The sequence below is a fragment of the Nyctibius grandis genome, chromosome 8 (assembly GCF_013368605.1).
Source record: "Nyctibius grandis isolate bNycGra1 chromosome 8, bNycGra1.pri, whole genome shotgun sequence".
NCBI classification, from domain to species: Eukaryota; Metazoa; Chordata; class Aves; order Nyctibiiformes; family Nyctibiidae; genus Nyctibius; species Nyctibius grandis.
Window position 1 is genome coordinate 14,184,775 of NC_090665.1, and position 25,401 is coordinate 14,210,175.

At 37.5% G+C, this 25,401-nt stretch overlaps 1 protein-coding gene across 3 annotated transcripts in view; it reads right to left on the reverse strand.

Moving 5' to 3' along the window:
- ACAP2 (ArfGAP with coiled-coil, ankyrin repeat and PH domains 2) overlaps positions 1-25,401 on the reverse strand; it is a 69,628-nt gene that overhangs the window by 38,749 nt on the left and 5,478 nt on the right. For all 3 annotated transcript variants that reach the window (XM_068406576.1, XM_068406577.1, XM_068406575.1), the window contains exons 2-8: positions 12,282-12,339; positions 9,504-9,623; positions 8,107-8,160; positions 4,334-4,392; positions 3,642-3,825; positions 1,317-1,361; positions 295-390 (exon numbers count right to left, since the gene is read on the reverse strand). In XM_068406576.1, the coding sequence (XP_068262677.1) occupies positions 295-390; positions 1,317-1,361; positions 3,642-3,825; positions 4,334-4,392; positions 8,107-8,160; positions 9,504-9,623; positions 12,282-12,339 (616 nt within the window). The remainder of the gene's footprint in view (positions 1-294; positions 391-1,316; positions 1,362-3,641; positions 3,826-4,333; positions 4,393-8,106; positions 8,161-9,503; positions 9,624-12,281; positions 12,340-25,401) is intronic.

A 25,401-nucleotide genomic window follows, 5' to 3' on the forward strand; every position in this document is an offset into this window, starting at 1 on the left:
AAAATTTTTAAGGAAAATAATCCAGTGTCCTGAATACCAGAGAGTACTTCAAATGGCACTACACGGCTATGTTTAAGTATGTAAATCCTAAAGGTAGTATTAATTTTAGTAAACTGACAACTTTCAGTTTCTATTTTCATTCAAACCACTTACAGTGTATTTTTATGCTTTATGTTTATCACACTACAGTTCCCTTTTTGTTGAATACATTTGTGATGTATCTGATATGTATGCATATATCAAGTTTTTATCCATTCCAGCACACAGTTATGAATTTTTAAAGTAATCTGTTACCTGTGCACCAAGATCTTTCATGTAGGGCTCAAGTTCAGTAAAAAGATCATAGCCTTGATGGAAAAAAGCCAGATGGGCATACATAAATGATAACATCTAGAAGGAAAAAAAAATATATTTTTCAAAAGAATATCAGATATCACATAAATATATCACTTAACTAGTCTACATGAACAAACTTAAAATACAATTCCAGCACTAAACTTTTGTTGTCTCCTGTTTAACTAGGACATGTAAATTAGAGAGGGGCTACAGAATATACTTACTAATGATCCAAAACCATAACTTTTATGAACATAGCTGAGAAGACTGTCCAGTCTTAAAATAGAAAACAAGCTGGGAAGATGCAGAGCAGAATGGCAAGCAGCTATAAAGCTGTGATGCAACTAAAGTTTTTGCTATTTAAAAGAATTAAGGAAATTACCGGGGTGCAACTTTAGACCTTCGAAAGAAAAGTACCATTTCGTTTGGCAGCTCTACCTCAGTAAACTTTTCACAGAGAAAATATGAAGCAGAAAAGGGAATACAAAAAAAAGAAAACTAGCAAGCAGATATAGCTGTATATTAATTTAGCCACTAACATCCTAAAGTATATTGTATATTTGCTATTACATTACTATTAGCTAGTATGCTATTTACATAAAAAATAGCATTTTTGTAGAAAGAGCTGAATCCATCTTAGAATAGATTATAAGAAGTACTTATTTATAATAAATGAATATAGCAGACCTAAACAGCAGAATTCTTGGCAGATCAAGTTTGATTTTAACCATGAAACACATACCAAAGAGTCAATAGCAGTGAAAAATCTTAATGTGTTCAAATCTGAACCAAAAGAATTGCCAAAAACAGTTAAGCATCTATGCCCAGTTATAGTAAAGGACAAACTGGCTGTCACCAAAGTGCCAACTGTACTGGTAATGTTCTGATGGGTAAGAGGACTAAATTTTTAATATACTGCTTTGTAGTCATGTCTTTAATTTCAGATGTATTCAATATACAGAAAATAAAGTCTATCTTACCGATTTTAAGATTTCTGATCTCCTTTTAGACTGAAGAACGTTGATCTAGAAGAAAAACAAACAAGCAACTTATTTTATTCTACTTGCAAATTTTCCCCACAGAAGAAAACTTCAAAATACTTCCAAATAATCATATCAAACCTTAAAACACTGGAAGAACATGACTCAATATCAGACTTCACAAAGCACTTTTAAAAGAAGACATATGCTAGTTTTGTCGTGATATTAAAGTGATGCCATCAGAAAAAGCTTGTGAAGCTAGAGTTTCACAACGTTCTTATATTAGAAGGGAAAATAAGACACGCGTGCTAGCTAAAAGTAATATAACACACCTCTCAAGCAAGGAAAATTGGTACCCATTTTGGAAAGACTGAATTCAACACGTTTCAAATACTCTTCCTGACAGCATGAGTTAGCCCAGCCCACCAACTTCTTAAAGAAGCTGCACTCAGCACCACTGCTGTCTCTTGCCAGGGGAGAGGAAAGAACGGGGACATGTTTATTTTTCCCCTCAAGCTGTCATTGTCTGAAGTGTCCCAAAACTCATATACAGCCACAGCCTCTGAAACAAGCAAGGTCATAATAGCTTCAATAAGTAACTTTTCATATACACTTGCACTTTTAAGCTAGCTGAAGTCACTGACCAACGGTGCTGCCCTAGAACTTGAAAAATTTCACATTATATAGAAAAAATAACTTATTTTTCACATTCACCTAGTTCCTCTACCCCCTTTGTCCCCTAATCTTTAAGGTTGTCATCCAGAACCACAGATTTTACTTTAAAAGCCCCATTTAGCAGAAACATGCATGATTTTGTAATTTAACACCTCTATGTCAGTTTAAAATTCCAGCAAAAGAAATAAACTTACCGAAGCTATAATCAAAACCAGATTGTACTTCTATACTTAAATAGTCGTTATTTTGGAAAACCTTCTGCAGCAAAAATAAGTAAGTTTTGTTTGTTCAGAACAAACCCTCAACTGGCAAGGCAAAAAAAATAAAAGGAAAGCAAAGGTTTTGAAATAGTTTTAAAGCCAATATAGCTACAAAGAGACCATAGTTGTGAAGCCACTTCTCCAGAAGAAAAAAAGTCACCCAAGAAGAAAGAATTCCTAAAGTTGAATTCATTTTTGCCCACATTAAATAAGAAATGCTGAAACTTCTCCCTGTTACTTTAAATGCATCTTTACCACAGAAACTGCTCATACTTTGAACATACGAATTCCAGGAGGCAAACGATCTGCAGTTCAACGCACACACAAGGAACTGGCCTATAGTAATGACTGCCAGCTTACCCACCCCCAGCTACTATTTGATGTTAGCACAAATAATCAAGTGGTACATAATTTACATGACATTTTTGAACATCAAAATTAACTCTGTCCTTAGTGTTCAAGAAGCAGGAGTTCAGTGTTGACCACTGACCACCGTATCTGTGCATGTGCCTGGGACGATCAAATCAATTCCACTTTGCCTTACAGGCAACACATGCAATTCAAGGAACAGTTAACTAAGCTTTAAATAATTGATGGGACTGTCACAAATCAACATGATAACATCTAATATAAAACCAACATAATTTTAAAGGGTTGTTCTGTGTTTGATCATAGGAGAACCCCAGATCCATTTAGGAGCCCCCAACCCCTCATACCATCCAAGTTGCAATAATCCTGTTTTGCTGTAGTTGTGGGTAACTATGAAACTGATGAATTGTAAGTATCAACAAAAAAAATTATTATTTCACAGTATTCAAAGAACTAGGACAAAGAACACCTCTCAACACTCTCTAGGAAATCTGTACTAAAAAGCAAGAGAGTAGTTCTTGATTTCCCTTATCACACAATACCAAACTCCGAGGCTTCTAGACAAGTAGAATTTGTTAAATAAAACCCAAAGCAAACAGCTGAAATTGTAGTAGTAGCCAACATCCTACATCAGAGTTACTCAGGTAATTTGTATTTCCTAGGCTAGGTTACAGTTTTTACTTCAAATATATAAGGAACTACAGCATAGCCAACTCATGAAATACATTTAGGTAAGTATCAGTCAACTACTGGTTTTTTCAAAATTAATGTTCAAGTTGAAAACTACTGTGTCATTACAGCAAGAGCACTAAATACTGAAGCATTAAGCAATAAGAATGCATCAAGTAAATTAATTTTGCTCAGATTTCATTAAAAAAGCAACTACTTGCAGACATAGTTATTCCTTTTTCACTGAATCTCCATAGCTTCCGAGAAGCTTACAATAGGAACTTCTAAAGGACAGATCTCTAACTTATGTAACAGAACATTTTGAAAAAATAACTTTTATTGCTGCACTTACCTGAAGAACATAATCCAGAGCTATGTGTCGAAAACATTTCCGTGTTGCAGTCAAAATATTGGTTGCTTCCTCTACTTCATGTTGCTTATTTCTTTGAACTTGGGCATTTTTTACTAGAGCATTCTCTTTTTCTTCACTAACTTTTTCAAACTGTTTCTTTGCATCTTTAAATTTCCTAATATCTCTAAAGAAACGGAAAAGATGGATAACAAATGAATTCCAAAGCACGAAAAAAAAAGTGTTTAAAGACACACTAGACAGACCATGCTCTTAACTGTTACAGCTAGTTTCTTTGATTTCATATTCTTCAATAAATGCTTGGATCAAATGGAAATCATACAAAGTATGACAGAAGCTTCTCCATCTTTCTCTCCTGAGGAAAGGACAAAATTGAAATTTAAATAAATGCATCTCACGCTTACTGGGGAAAAACTTTGGCAAGCACTCTTTTGCCTAAGCTTAGACAATGACAACATGTAATTAAGATCAGTAATTCATACTATTTCAACATTTCTGCAGCTGGATCTAAAGCCTCACTGATGTGGGGTCATTTTTGACAAGCTTTAATACACACTTCCCTATTTATAGTTGGTGATTTTTCAGGAAAGATATTTCACCAACCTACTCAAATCAGATGTTTTTAAATTCTATTTTACGTATAATTTTCCCATTACAAGTGAAAATTAACTTACTCTTTAACGAAAGTCTGAAGCTGTGCTTTAATTGATCTTTGGGTTTGGTCAAACAGGATCTGAAAGAAAAGCATTATTATGTAGGTCAATAACTTAGGGGTATTCATAACTTTTCCTTTTAGAGATACACATGGTTATTATGCAGAATTAGATGACAATTATTATTAAATTAAACCAATGTGTTTCTAATATCAAAATATAAACCCCTTCAAAGTAGTTTTGAAATAAATAAAAAATAAAGAATAAAATAAGGAAAATAACACAAACCCAACACCTTTTGCTGGTCTTTTTCTTAAAGACCGTGGTTATAAGGAGACACAAGAGCTCCTGGCATCTTATTCTCTCATCCTGACGATGTAAGACACGCCCACTTTAATAATAATAATAAAACATGTTCTACAAAACAGTCAAGAATATTACTGCACAAACAGCCTTGACGAAACAACTTTGAACGTTAAGTAACAACTTTTTTTGATTGCTATAGACTTTCACAATTTAACCAACAACTAAAAGACAAACGAAACCATAGAAAGAACATGCCCTTAACTTCTGGCAAAAAAACAGACTGGATTAATGCTCAAAATGTAACATACACGAGTAATTAATACCACCTCGTTTACATAATACGTTTGTAAAAAAAAAAATAACCACCCACTGTTGAACTGCTCAGAAGAATGGCTGCTTCTTTTCCTAAGATTAAGTGTTCTAAGCTGTGCTTCTCAAATATCTTGGGGGGGGGGGGGGGGGCGGGGAGCAGAATATGATCTACTCATTCAAATTCTAAAGCTTGAGAAATTTGTCAGGTTTCCAAGGCCAAAGCATACCTGAATGTTAGACAACTTGTATTTTCTCTTATGACCCCAGAAGTTCTAACTGAGGAATGAAAACGCACATTCCTTCAGCTTCACATCTGCCCTCTGAGGTTTAGGACAGAATGGAACAGGTCAATGGCTATAGGACAAATACTTTTGCCACTTATCATTGTGGAGACCATAAATGTTGTCTTAATTTCCAACTCCTCTACACCTCCCCTTCTGTATTATGGCAATATACAAGGCGCAATCACAAAAAAAAACAAAGAGCTGAAAGAACATAAGAAAGTAGTAGCTGGCCAAGCTGAAGAGAATCTCTTCCAAAAGGTAAAGATCTTCAAGTGTTAAATAATTTTATTGAAAGAGCAAGTCAAGAACTCAGTTTCAGGTCAAACAATGTTTTCTTTAAATGTTCTCAGCCTTAGTTTCCTTATTCACAAAATTTGGGAATGAAAAGCCAATGCCAAGTACTGACAGCAAAACCCTTCCCAGATTGTTTCTCTTTTCCAGGAACAATGAAGGAAGGAAAACATGGCTGAGTTTAAGTCACCCATTAACAGTGGCACTATATCCTCCATCCAGTCTCCATTTTTGGAGGTTTTCAAGACCAAATGGGATATAACCCTAAGCAACCTGCTCCAACCTCAGAGCTGACCCTGATTTAGGCAGGCAGTTGAACGAGACATCTCCCGAGGCCCCTTCCAGACTGAATTGTCCTATATCTAACAGTAACACATGGAAGATCCTGTTTGTATTCCCACGTTGGGAAACCAGAAAAACAGACAACTAGAATAAAGAACCTCTTGACAAGCTGGAAGTCATGCTGGGACTACTCCCACTGCTGACATTTAAGCTTGCCAGTGCCTGAGGAGTGCACCAATCAAGATCAATACCAAAAGAATATAACCAGACGGGAACTCAACTGATTAGTGGACTCCCAGAAATATGAGCCTTGCAATTCTGCTTACAATAATGAAGAGGAATAAAGTGCTAGGCATAAAAACACATACATATTTTTTCCTTAAAAGAACAGAAAAAAGGGCCCCGACCACGATCTGACTAGATTTACAGCCTTTGCAACACATTACCTTTCACATACTCCAAACCAAGTCTAAGAAAGCTACTACTTGCCACAAGCTGTCAAAGCTGCTCCCCCGCTGCTGAATCAGTGAAGACGCTGCACTAGTCTGGTTCCTAGCCTTATTTGTAGCAAAGCCTCATATGAGAAAACTGAGTCATCCAGATCTCAGTGGGACCATCTCCTACCCCTTCCCTCCTTCCTCTGGAGGATGCCTGCTTCTCCTCTTTCTTCTTCTAGCTTCTTCTCACTCATGATGGCTCACTACCAGCCTGGTCAACAACAGAGCTGACACTCTGAGCTAGTAAGTCCTGCTGAACTAAGTAGATTCACAAAGAGAAACACAGGACCACATGTCTGGCAAAGCTCCACATCGGAACCCCATAATGTGCCTCACATGTTTGTGCCTTTTGGTAAAAGTCACATTTCTACTCACTATGCTTGAGCACAGCAAGGGAGTGGAGGGGGAAAAAAAAGCAGGACAGAACTCAAGAGTGGTCCTACTTAGATATGCAAAGAAATCTTCTTTTAATATGGCTTGTTCTTTGCTTTTTGCCTTCAAACCGCCCTAAAGGGAGAATTGTGCTGTGCCAAATTTTACCAAAGCACTGCAAGCCACAATCATGTAGAACAGCAGCAAGAATACAGGAGCTAGGTCAGATGTGTCAAAAAGAGCATACCACATAGCAAAGACATCGTTAAGATGGTAACCAGCACCAAGAAGTGTGATGAGGAGTGTAAAATGGGGACAGGACAGTCAAGTGGATTCATCTGCTCAATCTAATCTGCAGAAATCACTGGCATGAAAGTAACACTTTCTCCTGATACTGCTGCTTTGAACCTTTGCACTAGCTTCTCTCTACCATCAAACTATCACTGTCCACTTACTTCCCTCTTCACAGTTTTCATTATATTAGATGTAGATATGTACACCCCATATAATGGAAAGGAAATCCAACTCAACAGTATTAACCTGCTTCCCCTTGTTTCCCTTCCCTTCTAACAGCATGCATTTTCAAAAAAATGCCTTAAGACACTTTCAGGAAGCTAAGTTCATGCTAACAAACTTAATTTCAGCTGAAGCTGTTTGAAATACATTCTCTGTATCTCATTACCTTTTAAACTCATAGTGGTATTAAAAAAAAAAATTAAGTACCCTGCATATTTTCAGCACTTTGGAGACACTTCAGTTGCTTTTCAATTTGCTAGAAAATAAGGAAAAGCAGTAAGGGCCAAGGGAAAAAGGAAGAAACTAGAAGAACGAACTCATCCCTTTGGCTTTCAGGATACAAGACTAAACTCTTCAGAGAAAAAAATAAATTAGTTTTCAATCCAGGCAAATCTGACATTTCTGATAAATTCTGACATGCTAAAAATCACTATTAGTCTTAAATCCTAGCATTTTCTCCTTTCTCTACAGTTGTCTAAATCTGTCATACTGCCAAAAAAGAAAATTACACACAAATCAGAGGTGCTTCATTTTGTGCATTATAAAGGGTGGGGAAAAAAGTAGAAATTATGGAAAAGATAATCATTATTTCAGTCCCGCACAGAAATATGCTCTTAGTTTGTCACTGCTGCCCATCAGTTTGATTAAAGACGATAAAGCAATACAGTATTTACTGTCTTACAGCACTTGGTTTTAGCAAAGTTTACAAATTCCAGACAGAACAAAGCAAGACAAAAATCTGCAGAAAAGGAGACATTTATAAATACTTCATAAACAAAATATAAATAAAATATTTACAAGTATAAAATGAGAGGTATTTAATACCACTTAAACTTTGCAAATACTATCAACAAGAAAAGCTTTAGCATTATTCTGTTATCAAAAATAACTGGAGGTAAGCTATCAGTGTTATGTTTCAGCTGCAAATACTTACATTGTGATAATTGATCATTTCCTGTAAGGTGTCAGAGAACTTTGTCAAGTTGGTCTGTAAAGAAAAATACAAAGTGGTTTAGGTTAAGTCCAAATACACAGCACCAAAGCAACGTTTCAGAGGTTTACAGCTTTTCAGTAAAGAACTTAGGAATTGATTTTCCTTAGCGTGATAATTAAACTAAACCCATTATGCTAGAAGGAGAACATGGGGGTAGTATCAAGTAAATCTATTAAAGCTGCAAGCAACAAAAACGTTACTACTACCTACCTATATATAAAAGACCAAACTGAAGCAAAGCAGGAAAAAAACCAAATTAGGTTGACTAAACTATGGGAAGTTCACATAATTCACCATATTAATTTACAATATTTAATATTACACTACTTGATACTTATTAATGTTTAATACCCTAACTCCAAAAACCTTGTTAACATGTTGTAATGATCAGTACACACACACTTACTGTAGGAACTACTGCCTCACAGCTGATACGCTTAGCGACATCAACATCGATATCGATCTGTAGAATCCATGTCTCAAACACAGTTAGAAAACAATGATCCCTAATGTATTTGGAAAACTGCTTATTGCTCACATAACAAGTGTAACAAAAACCTACTTGGAATCAAATAATGTAAGTTTTACTAGTTTGCCATCACACTACATTCCTAGCAAGTAAATTTCCAAACAACAGTTTCAGTTGCACACAGACTATACTGAAGTTCACAGGCATTACCTATTTCAACTAGTCTGTGAAGATGCACACATGCAATTGATGATCTATTACATAACATGCATTAAACATAGAGGATATACACAGAGATGTGCACCCAATTATACCTGCCTATTACACAATTCCATACCTCATTTCAAAGTAACATAGGAAATATTAGGTGTTCCAAATTAGCCTAATAAGACATCAGTCTGAGGTTACTCCATCAAAATGGGCTCTCTACATTTAAAAATTTAAATTTCTATGTATTAGAGAGTGCCAGTTCCAGGACCCAAGAGATCAGCTCAGGGAATTTAGTTGTAGAGAACTGGCTCTTACGATCTCATGACTAGAACCCCTTTATGTAGCAAAGTGAGCAGGGCAGCTGTTCACAGCTTCTAACCCAGACTTTCTCCAGTCCTCCCAAGATGACTATTCCTAACCTAATACATATTTTCTGGAATTTGGAAAACCCTTGTCATTGCAGGTTAAAGCTGAAACTAAACAGCACAGACATTTGCGGTGCACCAGAGTCAAAAAAGCTCACTCTTCATACGTCTCAAAGAAAAAGGAGCAAAAAGGCAAATAATTGTATAAAGTTCAACTACTTCTCTTACTGTTACATTTCACCGTTTTTAGGTTATGCTTTTCTCCTTCCATTTTCACCTCTTAAAGAGCTTACCTCAACCAATGCATCTTTACAGGAATATTGCGCAAGGTCTCGAATTCCATTCATGAACTGCTTGTTGGCTGTACAGAATGCTTTCCCAGTATCAATCATTGCAATACAAAGCTTCACCAGCTAAAGAGGAAAAAATGACAAAGTGGAAGGGTTTTTTCGGGTTTGTTTGGTTTTTTTACACCACCATATAAACATGAAACAAACTGAGCTTAGTTAAGTCTAAGAAACAAAGATTTCAAAAGCTAAATTCTAAATTTACAGAGCCCCACATTTTATGAAAAGCTTTCTACTGTATAGTGATAGCTATAAAAATACTACTAGAGGCCAACTGATATGCTGTTGAGAAGGTTACTACTCTTTATAAATTTTTTCTTATTATTTTTTGTTTTATTGTTAACTGAGATTTCACATGTATTTCAAGAGAGAGGGCTGTACGAGGGCAAAAAACAGCAGCTAAAACATAACTGGTTAAAACCCAGGCAAATTAAGTGTTTTGTCGTTTCCAAGCCAAAAAACCCCAAGAAACCCACACCAGTTCTTTCATCTTGAGACACTCAGAATACAGGCCCAGGAAAGCACAAGGCTATCTGTACAAAGCACAACTGAAGAGAGATGGTTGTATCTCAGAAGGTGAAACCCATCCTGTTTTCACTCTTAAAACAGACTAGTCTTTCTCTGATGGGTTTCCATCCCTACCACTCACTGCTTAGGTCATCACCTTAGTTATTGTGGTACTGCAGGGTCTGATATGAAGGCCGTCAGTATCTCGTGATGGATGTTTTCTCACTTTTTGAGCCATTTATGCACTGGGTCATTAATGAAAGAAAGAATGATTAGCGCAATCGCTAAGATGCGCTCTTGAGAGAAGGCATATTATAATTGAGTTCCCCCACCCTAAACCAAACTGAGAATAAAATCAGAAGATAGAACCTTTGTCTCTGAAGGATTTTTCAAGGATGCTAGAAAAATTTTCATGAAGAACCACACAGAATTACTTGACCCCATGTTGGGGCAAGGAAACCAGCCAACTGACCTTCCTGTCTTATTTACCCAGTAATTTTTATGTTGACTCAGAAGAAATTCGAGCATCATCTCCCACATTCTGATGAATGGCCAAGTTGCCTGAACAACGGACAGAAAAATCACTACCAACACAATCCTTTTTTTCCTTCACTTTTGCTTATGGTTCACAATCCTGAACCCAGCGTCCTTTCTTCCAGAGGGGAAAAAAATGCAGATAATGTAGCCCAATTTCACAATTGTGGGACAATAAAATTAAGTTTAGTATGAATAACTTAGCAGACAAAGTTACCAAGTCTAGACAAATCATTACCCTCAGGCCATAGCTACTTCAGCTCACACAAGAAGCTTGGCTTTCAACTCAAGCATTATACTAGATCACTTATACTTCACATTACAATTAAACTACTTAAATACTTACCTTGTGTACTTGCTTTCTTGTCAGGGGAGCAAAAGGTTTTGGGTGTTTTTGTTTTAAAGAGTACTAGGATACCGTCTCAGCACAAAGAGTAAGACTACAATTATAGCTCTTACATGATAGAACGGTTATTTGGCACTGGCCTCCTGCAAGAGGCTGGGGGGCAAGGCTCTGAGTAATGCCCCTTCAGGAATTTGAGACTTCTCTTTCCCAAAAATGACCCTTTTAGACTGGTGGAAAACACCAACTTCCAAGATAGATTTTTCACATCCTTTAAATACGTACATGGTTTAACCTACCAAAACAGATTCATCACCCCTACAGTAAAAATGTGTCTTATACCCATCAGTTTCATCAAAATTCACACCAAATCAAAATTAAGTATCTTAAATCTATTTTGAAAGAGCAAATGGTTACATTATTAACTACAAAAGCTAGAAATATTATTACAAGAAGTAACTAGAAGTGTTACTAGTGTAACACTACACTTGACACTGACTATCTGTCTCTATCTTTCTGCAGCCAACTCGCAGCTGCAGGAACAAAAGTTTATATTCAAAAAGTAGCCAAGGAGGTGAACAAATGACATCTGCCTACCACATTAAAACACAGGCAAAAAATAATTTTAAACATTTTGCATAAAATGCTAAGGAAAGGAGACTTTCTACAGATGTAAAAAAAAAAAAAGCCACCCTAAAAATACTAGCAAAGAAAGAACAAAAGCCTCCAAATACTACTGTTTAGGAAACCACTAAATGGATTGTAAGACACTGAAAAGATGCTACATATAACCTTTTACATACATGCACAAAGCATGACAAAAAGCAGGATGAATTTTATGGTAGTTAAGTCCTCCAGACACAAGTGAAGGAGATATATACTTATCCTGCTGTGACTGTGCTGTGGACTAACAAAGACAGAAAACATTGACTTCAAATCTCTAAAATAAAGAGCATCCAGATGTCCTCACCATATGCAGTTGTCATAAAACATAAGCTCTCAATGCAGGGATGGCCAGCCCCTGGCTTTTAACTCACGTGAAAGCTGAATTAGTTACTGGGGACTCACAGGAGTGCGAGGGGGCCATACACTCAGGAGGGTGTTGCACAATCCAGCACTCAGCTGGGGGAGAGAGCGAGTTCACACTGCCTGTTGCTGCTGTTATTCAAGTTCGGGTCTCTGGAGCCCAGCTGTGCACTCGACCCAGATCCATTCCCTCTGCAAGAGCAGAATGCTTGGTCGGCAGCCACTGCTGCTTCCCAGCTATGAACTTTAAAACAAAACCTAAGCACATCTTTTTATATTTTTCAGAACAGACATTGTTGAATTAAAAAGCTTACCTTGTCAAGTTTCAGTTCCAGTTCTGTCACATCTCCTTCTACTTCTTCTAAAGCTGCCCTGCATGGTTAAAAAATGTTTTCCTGTAAAACCTGACACAAAAATATGCTGGGATTGGGGGGAAGGGGCAGGGGCATGTTGATTTAACCCATTTATTGCCATCATAGTTTAATTTAAATTTCAGCTATAAAACAGCATAGCTTTTAGAGAACCACAAGAATTGCAGAAAATTTGACAGTGAAAAGAAGAAAAACTACATCACTGATTAAAAAAATATAGCTTAGTAATAAAGATTTGAGACAATTTTATCAATTCTCATGTTTGTCATATTGAAATAAGTTTCCTCTATTCTTGTATAGCCAATAGTCAATACGTTTGACAGTAATAACAAAGGAAAGAAACTAGAAGTCTGAGTGAAATAATCTTAAGTAATTCTTTCGGTGACTCTCCTGGCTCAAACCTGCAAATCTACAGCTATTTAGCAAATGACCTCACAATGAGATTATGAAAAATATAGCATTTGCCATGACTTAACTGACTTCACAGTAAGTTCAGATAGCACACTTGTTTGTACCATTTGCCTCCAGTATAAACTGATTGCAACTTTTAGGCCAGTCAAATTTTACTGGCCAGTAAGAGTTGCTTTCATGAAGCATTTCTAAAGCATAATTTTTTGCTTGAGAGCTGATGTTTCCTTTGACACCTCCTTCCTCGGTTATTGCTACCTAAAAAACAGGAGAAGACCAAGAAAGGATGACGCTTTGCTCAGAGAGTTCATGAACACTGCTGTTTCATCAGGCTATTGCCTTGAGAGCTTGAATGTAATAATTTCTGGCACCAAGTGCTACACTACGAAAATCTGTTCAACAAGGCTGGGATTTCCCATTACACAGAGGCTGGTAGGAACAGCTGTATTCCCATGCCTTGCTCCCATCTCAAGCCACCTCATTCTTTCAGTCATTCCAGCATAACTGTTCACGGAGCCAAACTGTTCACCAGCAGTAGTTTGCCTTGTAAAAAAAAAAAAAGTAATAGGAAGTTTTCTGTAATGCTTTTTGGAAAATTGGATCAGATACACTTCACTCCTACAAAAAACTCTTCCTGGAAAAAGTGAGACAGGCAGGGAAGTACGATTTGGAGCAGGAATTTCTTAAGTCAGCTTTACCACTGAGGAGAGAGTGCACAGAACCACAGCTTTACTGTCTCTTGCTAATTCCGTTCTAGTTCACATGAGTCCAAGCCAAGAACAAAAAAATAAAAAAAGTCTGGATCAGGCCCCAAACTCAGGAAAAGCAGTTTTTACAAGAATAGTTCTGAAAAACACTGCCAATTGCCTGCAGTTCTCAAACACTGAGCATGACATTCCCAGCTTTTTGCAGATTTCACTACCACACAGTTGCATTCCAGTTTTTGTATCTAAAAGCATTCCCACAGTTACATCCTAGGTTTTGTATCTAAGCACATTCCTGTGCAGTTACACTTTGGCTTCTGCCTTTTCTTTAGCTTCAGACCATGAAGGATTTCAGGCAACATCAATTTCTCTTTTACTTACTTTATTTTCTTTCATAAATGATTAACTTTCATTTAAGTCTCTAGAGTTAAATCTTGTTTCAGAGAGCATTATGGAGAAAAAAAAACAAAGGAAGGAAAAGTGTCTCAATATTCAGACTGCAATTTTGTATCCGTTTGTTTATAATCACAGTGCAACCAGTTTTTATTTGTTTCTTTGGCATTAACATAAAAGCATGATTAAGTAGCTTGTTTACAGAACTGCAGCAAGATCTGATAAGAATTTTTTTTTTTAGTGTCTTTAACTGGCAAAGAGTTCTAGCTCCACAGGACTTAATGAGCTAACAAGTCTAAGATTCAAGATGAAGAAGATAGAGACAGTTAGAGCAGGCAGAATGAAGACAACACATCTACTCACTAATTAAAGCTCTACTCCAAGGGAAAAATTTTAAGACAGAATAAGCTCAACTGAATGAGAAGTAACAACAGAACATCAGAGACTGAAAAGATGAGGGGCAGGTCAAGAAAGACGAAGTATAAAGCAAATCAGAAAGAGATATCACGGGAGAAGGGAGACATACAGCCCCTCCACCACCTCATTCATTGCAGATAGCTTTGAACGACCACAGGCCCCTGAAGCACCAGGCTGTTTCTCCAGGCTATTTCCCATCACCACCACACGATGGAGGGAAGGCACATCTGGGCCCTACAGCTCGATATGGATCAAACAGCTGTTAGGTTCCAGCCAAACCCCATTTCAACTCCTTGTTTCTTTGCATAGAACTGGCTACTTGCACTGTTTCCATCATATAAAAACTAGTAGAAAAGTTATTCTCATGCAAACATATTCACAGTATTAGACCAACACTGGATTGCAAGCATAAGAGCAACGGAGAGGATGCCCTCAGACTATCAGAATACAGATACACATATCTAGCAATTTATTAACACCATCTAGTCACAAAAAATGTTTTCATACTAGGTTAGGGAACACATTAAGAACAGCTGATCTGAGCTGTGCTATGTAAATGCTACTCTTGTTTTTCTTAATTTAATACTTTTTGAAGCCACAGAATACAAAGGTGCATTTCTCTCTCTAAAACATCTGTGTCAGGAATTACTTAAAGTTCACAGAAAATTGCCATAATTCCGAGTAAACCTCATGTCCACAGCCTGACCCAATCTCCAGCTACAAACACAGGAAGGGGTCATAAAACAGCTGAGGACCAAGTGCCAGACCTGACATGCATCCAAAATGCTGCTCCTTAGCGAAGCAGAAGCTGGGAGCAGGGTTTGCATCAGGGTAATCTTAGCCAGAAGGCTCTGGCATTAGGAATAAGGATGAAATCTGCCTCAGTACATGAATCAAAGTCAAACATCTGTGGCTTCCCAAGATGTTCAAACACTGCATGGCAACACACAAAACCAGAACAGCTGCTTAAGGGTGGAGGACAACTTTTATAAATGAGCAGTCTCCTGTACTCTTCATGCTCCATAACGAGGGCTCTCAGGAATGTGTTTCTCTCCTCTGCTGTTCCTCCTCTCCTCCACCCCCCCTCCTAAAACACAGTTCAGTTTGCTAGACAGAGCTTCCTGCACAGCTGCAGCTGCAATGCAGGAGGGTACAGGAGATGATGGAAGAACACTCAAGACCTGACTTAGCAGCCTTTTCAAATGAGGATAACGTCACCCATTACCTAGCCCAGCATACAACAAAGGAAAGCTGAACTCTCTGGTGTCCATCACAGCACTCCCCTTAAGTGATCAGTGAAAGACTTGCTTCCAGGCTAAGGTACTATGGGATTCCAAGAATCCCGGGAACCAAACAGAAAGATGACAGCTAAACTCTCCTCTAGAAAGAGAACCAGTCACTCTTAGGCCACGAGCTGCAGACACATGCCAAGGAAATAACTTACTCTGGACTAAATCACTATACGCTGCTGACCGTAATGCCAAGCACACTGTGGCCTCAGACAAGTGTCTGCTTGGCCTGTTTACTCTTAACAGTGTAAAAGGCAGAAATGGTCAATGCTTTTAAAGTCAGCTATTCTTCAAACGATATCTAACTGCCATCGAAGCCACATCCTGCCTTTAGTCTTTCACTCATTTCATCGTGTTCCAGCTTGCATTTTTAGACTGTATTCCTGAAAGTGAGGAGGCTGGAATCAGTAGTCATTATAAATTAGATGCTAACAAACAACGAATTGGAGAAATCAAAAGTGCTATGGATAATTAAAAATTAATTAATTGTTAATTCCAGAATTAACACATGCCACTATAAAAAAATATTCAAAAGAATAAAAACCTATTAATAAAGTATTTTCCCATAGTTTGAGGTATTTTTAAATTTTAATTGAGGAAAGTTTAAAGTCTAAATCTTAGATTGACCTCTTGAACAGACTTTCAGAAGAACAGGAAGAAGTACACAAAATCAACTGCTATTCAGGCTGGGACTTCTGAATACATTCATGTATTTGGACTCATAAAATGAGAATAACAGATTCTCACCATCACAATTTCAATAATATTACTGCTAAAGTCTTGTCTTCAAATCTTGGAAAGACATGGCTCTCCTACTTGCACATATTCTATGCAGAACAGCCCCTTAATGCACAACTTTGACTTCGCTGCAGATGACAGGTCCTTTCAAGTAACATCCACTACATTTCAACAGTATAGAGTCGACGTGCAAGACTAGCCACAAATTATCAATAGCTAAATCAAAGTATTCGAGTACACATATTCAAGTATTATTACATTCACATTTTCTTTCATTTACTGCAGCATAATTTCATGAGACCAGCTGTATATCAGAAGAGTAAATAAAGAAGCATTACCATGCTCCACTGCCAGTGGAAAACAATTCAGCCTCGGAGGGACAGAGAACATTAAACACGAACTAACAAGCAAATGGTACTGTGACTAACTCCCCTTTGTCCTCTTCAATCGCATTTCATTTTAAACTTTAAGGACATTAAGAAAATTGAAAAGCAGTTACAAAGACATGTACAGGTCACTAATTGCAAGGACCAAAGCTGGATAAAGCTGGTTCGTAACTGTCTGACGTAAAAGCAATTTATCATTCCAACTCTCATGCTAAACACTAACCCAATACAGACACTAGTAGAGATTAGCTGCAAACTATCTGTGCATCCCACAGTGGTATCACAGTTCTAGATGCGTGTAAAAATCAAACTATATCAAAATTACCACACGCTCACGCTATACCTTTATGTGACACCAGACTTAAGTTTCAACCTGTGCTGCCCAGACTCAGGTGAAAAGGCCAGCAAGATAGTGACTTCTAATCCTTTTGATCCCAATTATCAGACTAAAACAAAATCAGCAATGGAGTTGCTTATGGACCACTCCTGACAGTGATTGCGTTCAGCATCCTCAGTGACAAAGGGAAATAGGAGTAAACCAGTCACTAAGTTTCTTACAATGATATGAGAGACTTCAAAGAAAGGTAGCTTCAAAACACCTTAAAGACAACTTGAAAAAAAAGTACTACTGAATGTGAAAAACTGGAAATAGGATGAGATCCAGAAGTGAAAGATAAGAATATGCACGTGATGATTCACAGGAATGTCTCCTCCTCTACGCCAGAGGCTATCAGGTGACAGATAGCAAAACGGCCAGTAGACATTAATCAGAGGATGGACTACAAGCTGTAAGTGTGATGTAAAGGCAAATTAAAATGCAGGTATACCACACAAGATACTATACTTGCTCACCTAATTGGTCTGCTCTATCTCTCTCTCTACACACACATAGCAGTTGCACTTTGATATGAGATGCACCTTCAGATGCTAAGCAACTACTTACAGGTTAGTTTAGAAACAGCCACAGACTAACTGCTGAGGGTAAAATCAGGCCAGGGGAACACACACACCACCACAACTAATGCCACTGTACAGAGAAATACAAGGTTGACAGCAAAGTCCTCCAAACAGAAATCTGTTGAGAACATCACAGAAAAGACAAAATAGCAATACTGTACCAAACAAGTGAACAGTCTGTTCTACTGGAGACACATTTCAAGCCTCCATACCCCATCTGCCCTCTCTGCTAAAATTCCACAGATCAAGATGCATTTCACTTACAAAATGCTGTAACATAACACAGCTATGGCAAAAACACTAAAAAGGTAATAATTTGGTTATGCTGTTCCACGCAAATCAAGTCGTAACTACTTTATAACCAATACTCCTGAACCTCTCCACTTTGAATGAGAACAGAAGTAACACCACCTTTCTGGGCAACCTGTTCCCATGCTTAACCCTCAGTGCATGTCATTTGCATTGCTGCACCTTTCAATCATCATCTCTTTCTACTGTGCGCCTAAAACCAAAACCCCACACCTATACCTATTACCTGAACTCTATAATCTACTGGGTAACTGAAGACAGCAATTAGATCCTGCATGAGCCTTCTTAGTCTGAAGAAGGCCTGTACTGGTGACAAGGCCACAGCCCTCGTCCTTTCCTTGAACTCCACGTACTCCATTCCAGTTGCCTTTATCTTCATGTCCTTCATTTTGGTAATATCTTTCTTTTACTGGCAGAGCCCCAAATTGGTCATAACACTCCACACTTAACCTCATGACAGCTAAACACAGGGTAATCGTCTCTTCCCGCAACTTGCCAGCTATGCTCTTGCTAATCCAGGCCAATACACTGCCAGTTTTCACAGCTGCACAGCCACACTGCTGACCGATGGTTCATTTGCTGTTCACCAGGATGCAAAGGTCCCTGTCTGCCAGCACAGCTGCATGGGGTTGTTCCTCTTCAGAAGTCATCTTCACATTTGTCTTGGTTAAACTTCAGGAGCTTTCTACCAGTGCTTTCTTCTAACTTGCTGAGGTCCTTCTGAATGGTAGACCTACCCTCCAGCACATCAACTGCTCCCTCCAATCATTGTGTACTTCATTTGATTTCCTTCATCTATAGTTAGATATAAAAAGGTATCTAGAGGCATCTTAACCAACATGCTAACAAGGAATACATTCGGTACATGTATAACGGCATCAGACAACCACAGATTAAAAAAGAAACATATTGAGGGACAAAGAAGTCATACACTGAACAATAAGGCTTAATAACCTTGGATAACAGCATGGATACATACAAGAAGAGTTTTATAACTTATGAGATGTGTCATAACCATTAATATGGTCTAAAGAAAGAACACTGCTGCAGCCTGTCACTGAGCCCATTGAAGTCCTGGTTTGGCACCGCAGTGATTTTTCCCTGCTGGCACAGAGCCCCTCCATGCTGAGGAACAGATGATGAATGCTCCCTGATATGCAGAGATAAACTTCCTCAGTCACGCTAGTACTCCTTACATTATTAATTCTTCAGTCATTGCCACAAAACATTTTATCAATAGCCTGGAAAAGCTTTACAACATGAACAGCAGGAATCTGAATCAGAAGAGTGACATTCTCTACAGCCCCACCCCAAAATCCTAGAAATTTTCTATAAACTTGGTGGATTGAAATATGGAAATGTATTTCCTGAACTGAAGATTATCATGTTGATGAATAAGCCAAGTTTTCTCAGGTTCATAGCAAGCACTATCCACATTTCAAATTTCCCCAGAGACAAGAAACAAGTCCTCAATATTAGAAGAGCCATTCTTTTATTGCTCCCAAGTCAGACTTCTCCTCTTATAAAATAATCAAATTAAATAAGACAAGGGTATTTACTGAATCAGCAACAACCCAGGAGATTGAACACAGAAGCAGCAGAAGGAATGAAAGATTGCAACATTTGAAAACTCAAATATGTCATAAGGTCAGGAAGTGGAACCATAAATATAACCATCAAGCAACCAACTGCAAAGGATACAAGAAGGGACATCCCTCCATCTAAACACTATGCCCTAACTATTATCAGCCTCAAGATCTGGAGTTCCTAGTCAGATGTTAAGGAGTCATGTCAACTTTTCTTTTAAAAGCTCTAAGTATTGATCTGAGGAAGAGTGAAGGAATTAATCCCTGATTTGGAAAGATACCTCTATGTACCTCAAACGCAGCCAATATAAAAGACAGGGTAGCAGTGCCTGAAAAACAAGAAGAGTAAATATCACTAGATTCCCCCTCTATAGCATTCTCAGTATTAATATGTTCAGAACTGATATAGCAAGACCCAACCACCTGTCCAGAACACCTCATCTAAAGTAAAAGGCAACTGGAGATCAAAGTAGTCTGTAATTAATCAAAGAGCATTCTTTACAGATATCATATGATGTTAATACGAGTCTTGTGTTTGCTTTGATTTCAGAAAAATAAGGCAATATCTGTCCTTTTCTTCTTGTAATTTCCTTAGTTGCTAACTTATACCTACTACAGTTAGAAATGTACTGTTCTCTCCAAACCACCACAGGACGGCAAAGCCTTTATAACAAGAGCTCCCCACATTTCAGGAAAGCTAAGGACCATTAGCTCTCTACAATTCCAGTTACATCAGGTGGATCTTCTTTACCGAAACCAGAGGAAAGTTTCAGATTTCCTATGAAGACTGAGTCCTCAGCAACTATTTACCCTTTTTGTCCATTTCAAAAGCTGAATATTTTGGTAATACACTTTCACAAAATCAGAACGCACTATTTGACAGTCAGAGGGGAGGTTGCAGCTTTCTTGCAACAGACAGATTCTGAACTTGAATTTTTTGTTTAGCTATTAGGTGTATACACATACATGTATCTCACACTCAGTTACCGTAAGTGTATTTTACATGTAAATTAATAGTTTTATTGGGTAGTTTTATTGTTCCCTTGTACTGCAAAGAAACAGTCTTTGTTTGCCATTTATGCCTTTGCGCTGAAGCAGCCAGTCAATGAATCCAATCTCAAGATAACAGAGTACATAAGCATTAGGAGTAGAACACAGAAATACAGTATATTGGTGTTTTCCTCAAATGTACTGTTTTCACATTTGGAAAAGCCAGTCTCCTTTCCTCCTCATCCCTATGAAGATGATAATGGGTGATCTATTACAAAAATAAGCATTTGGAATATTGTAACATAAAAACTACAAAATGCATATGGTACACCCACAGCCCGGGAAAAGGCTTAAATATTCTTTGGGTACATTTAGTATCTTTTCTCCCACTACTTTTAGTCATCAGGAGATTTTAAAGACCCTGGGCTTTCATTCATCTCTCGATGCTAATTGCAGGTAAGCTATTTCTCAACCAAACAGAAGCTTACATATCCTTTATTAATTACATACTATAGGTTTTTCATCTCAAATCAACTGCAAATATTTTAAAACAAAATCTTGCAAGATGGGTACTTAAAATATAGTGGATATTTTACAATAGCAGGCACATTTAACACTTCATCTTGTCATTTTTTGTTATTTATTTTGGGATAAATCAAGTAGGATAGAATAAACAGGCAGATATATTCTTCAAAATCAGACACTTGACAAAGGAGAGCACTCCAGGAAGTTAAATGAGCACTTTTAAAAATCCTTCTCCACAAACTGGAGATTCTTCTGGAGAATAATCCTGTAGAGGATTATTGCACATGCACATATACTTTTTAAAGAGACTCCAACTTAGCAACACACAAATTCAGCCAGAAGTTGCATCCTCAATGAAATATCAGAGATCCCTCAGTCGTCTTAAACAGTTTTTATCCTCAGTAACAACCCTGACGGGCAAAGCCAATACACTTGTTTTAATCTTGTAGTGTGCCTTATCTGATCAAATACTGATATCTACACAGAGACACCCCGGTTAGTCATCTAAATCACCTTTGGAAACAAGAGTAGAAACATGCTATTTGCAGGGTGCAGTTTACCTTATCCTGACACACACGGCTAAAACAAATCAAGAGGCACGTGGGATACAACTATTAATCTTCATTAAGATTTGAGGGAGCCTAAGCCTAAGATCTGCCTTAAGAAGAGATGGCTATATGGTAGATGAGATGAACTCTACTTTTCCTGTTTAAGGAAGCTAAGAAAGAAGGGGCCTATTCCATTAATTACCAAACTCTTTATATAGACAGGAACTCCAACCAACTTACATGAATGCTACAAGTCTAGGAAAGACAAGATACAACCTACATTTCTAGCTGAGCAGTGAGTCTTTTTAATGCCTTTTGCTCGTCCCGGTTAAGATCACAAGGCCCAACACTACTCCACCTACATTATTTTTCTTCTTCACCCACCCAGCTCTTACTTAGGTCGTCTTAAACCTAAAGTACATTAGCAACAGCATGTTACATAAAAACAATTATATTATAATAACACCATATGTTTTTTACATTGAAGTTCACCACAAGGATCCAGTCAAATGCAGAGTCTGATTACTTCTACTCTAAACAAACAAAAAAACCGCACACAAGCTGCCCCTTTCTGTTGTAACAATAAGCAACATTCCGTCTCCATTACTGCCCACTGACAAGCATCCATAGCAGGAAGGGCATCACTGGAGAGCTGGAGTCTAGGAAGGCATCAGAGTGTGGGACAGGTCTCCCAGCACTGACTCACACCAACTACCACCGCTGTGCAAAGCGGCTGAGGGAGCTCCGAACCCCGCTGGGATCGCTGCAGCAGCGAGGAAAGGGACAGAAGAGGCTCAGCACCTCCCTGGGTAGAGGCCACGGAGCACAAAACCAAACCCCATCTCCCAGCTCAAATTCCACACCTCTGTTTTGTCAGGCAGAAGGGATAACATTCACGGCCAGAAGTCAGGCTCTGAATACAACATGCCTTTCCTTTGTACCAAAGGAGTGAATTCAACCCAAATTTCAATCCACAAAATGTCATTCTAAAATCAGTACACAAAAATCTGTTACATGATCTACAGCATTACGTAAGTTATACATTTTTTACAAATAATTACAAGATCACTAGTAATTGAAGACTAGAATATTTAAAATGCACAGAAATGTTGAGTGTGTTTGATATCCATATGTTCCTACTTAAATTAACATCTGGCACCCAGAAAGATGGAAATCTTGAATTCTCTTGCGCGGAACTTATTTTTCTTTAATTTTGTCAGATGGAATACATTTCACTACTTCTCCAATTTCTCTTTGTATTATATTCAGCTTAAAATACAAAGATACATTTTGGAAGCTTAGAAACTTCAAAATCACATCGTGCAAACTGATCTCTAGCTCTCCTTTATGTTTCTGCATAAAAAATTGTCAGCAGAGGTCTTCCTTTAATGACTGTTACCGAAGGCATATTATAAATTCATGAAAAGAAAAAAGGTAGTTTGTGCATCTGCACTGAGTACCGTTAGACTCTCTCTCATGCAAAACCACAATACAACTATTTAAACCCCCATTACTATTGACATATGAACTCTAAAAATTATTCAAGAGGATTGTGCCTGCATATTGTAGAATCTTAGAATTTCAAACAGAAAACTTGAGAGTATCAAACAGAAAGCCTGATTCACAGAAAGATTCATGCCACATGAGCAAGTCTGACAACCAGTTGACAGGCATTTTCTCTATTCAAAACCTCCTCTCATTCCTAAAACACTTGAAGGGACTATTTTGCAGCAAATTATTTTCTTAGTCTATCCTTGTCTTGTCCTGTATACATTTTCAAACTGACACCATCCCAGAAATTGGATTTCTCCTCTACACAGGCATAAGTTACATACAGCGCATCAAAACAAAACTGCTGATTTACCCCAGGTCCGAGGTCTGGCTACTTTTAATAGTCACAAAGTAAATGTTAACTGTAAGGCAATTATTCTGCCACATATGCAAGGACTCCTTGTGAAGAGATCATCAGGGAGGCAAAACAATGTTTTAGTCTACTGGACTCCTTAAAATTGTTTAGTTTATGACCATAATGATAATATCTACTATTTCTCATGCTCTTGATCTAATCTTTTAGTCATATGAAAGAGTGGCAACAAAACCAGGATTTATATTGTCACACAGAGAAGTATGGAAAACTCCTGCATATATTGAAATAATGTTACAGTTCACATGCTAATCTGCATTTCCTCATAATGATCTTCCATTGCAGACAGCTACTTCAGCTGTTATTTTTGTAATCAACCAGCCACTATCAAAAAGCAAACCACCTAAATTATTACCTAAACTCACATGGATATCTAAATCTCAAACAAATAGGACAGTGTCTGCTCAAAAAGATCACAAAAGCATTTACACAGTTTACACTTTTATACTCGTTTTTAAACTGAACACTGCATGTACAAGAGAGAGGCAAAAAAAAAAGTAACTAAATTAGTCAGAATTTATTCTTCTATTTCCTGCCCATGTAAACGTAAGATGCTGTAAGATATAACATTAAGTAACCCCGTGGGGCTTTTTGGTGGGGTTTTTTTTTTTGCACTCCCTCATGACAATTCTGCTTTTGCATCTCCTTAAGATACTAAACTAACTGATTTAGCCAGAAAGGTCTGCAACTAGACCCAGGCAAAGGGTTCTTGGCTCTGTAAACTGCAATTTCAGTAAGAATGTTTCTGTAGTCAATTAAAATCAGATATTTTCCTTTCCTTTTTCTCCCAAAGCAGGTTATCAGGATGAAGTTTGCTTTGGGGACTTTTTAGAATGCTTTACTATAGTAAAAATTTACCAGTAACTTAAGTCATCTTGTTCACTGCACGAAGTAAGAACAGGAAAAATGCTGACTCTAAATAAGACAGTTCTGAGTACCAGGTTGTCAAGAAGCTAAGTCTGAAAAAAGATCACAGGACACTGCTAACATAGCTAAATCAGAACATTTGCTATTTAGTGGCCAATGATTTCACAGATGCGTACAGAAAAAAAAAAAAAAAAGCTACTCAAAGCCCACCTAGCCCAAGATAGACAGATTTCTATTTTACACTTGCTGCTTTCCTAATGAATATTCTATTTACTAACCCTGCTTTGCAGAGATTTTAACATTGATATTCCTCCCCTCCCAAAATATAAAACTATCACCTCCATAACTTTAGTTCTTAATGCAATTACATGAGATATGCTTCGCCAACATAAATGAGACACTCCAGGCTAAAGAACCAAAACTCTTCAAATCTATATTTAAAACTCGAAAGACTGTAAGAGCTTGTATAATTACAGTTACACTGCGCACATATGCATAAATAAGCTGTCCTTCTAATTCTGAAAGTACTCATTAAAGATCAGTTGCACAGGCTTAATTAATATCAGTTCTTCAGCAACTGATCCTGCTGCTGTGCTATGGCAACGTTATGATAAATAGCAGATTTTGTTACTACTTCCACTGTAAGCTCCCTTCTCAGTGTGGAGGGTTTTTTAAACATTCCCAGATAAAAACTGAAAAAGACCAAAACCAAGGAAATTAACATTTTAAGTTCCTATTAGGAATCTGAGATATAGTTAAGATTTTTTCAGTTTACTGTTACTTAACGTAAATCATAATTAAACAACAAAGAAACAAAATCAGAATCACCATTAAAAAAACCTAACCTTTGTAATTCATAATTACGATAGCCAACTTTTTTTTTTTTTAATTAAAACAATTTAGGTGCACTAACCAAAACAAGAAAACCGGATTGCAGGACACATTTCTCTAATCTCCATCAAGAAGGACTATAACAACTTACTACTAAATTTGAAAAGGCTTTAAAAGGTTTCAGTGTGAGA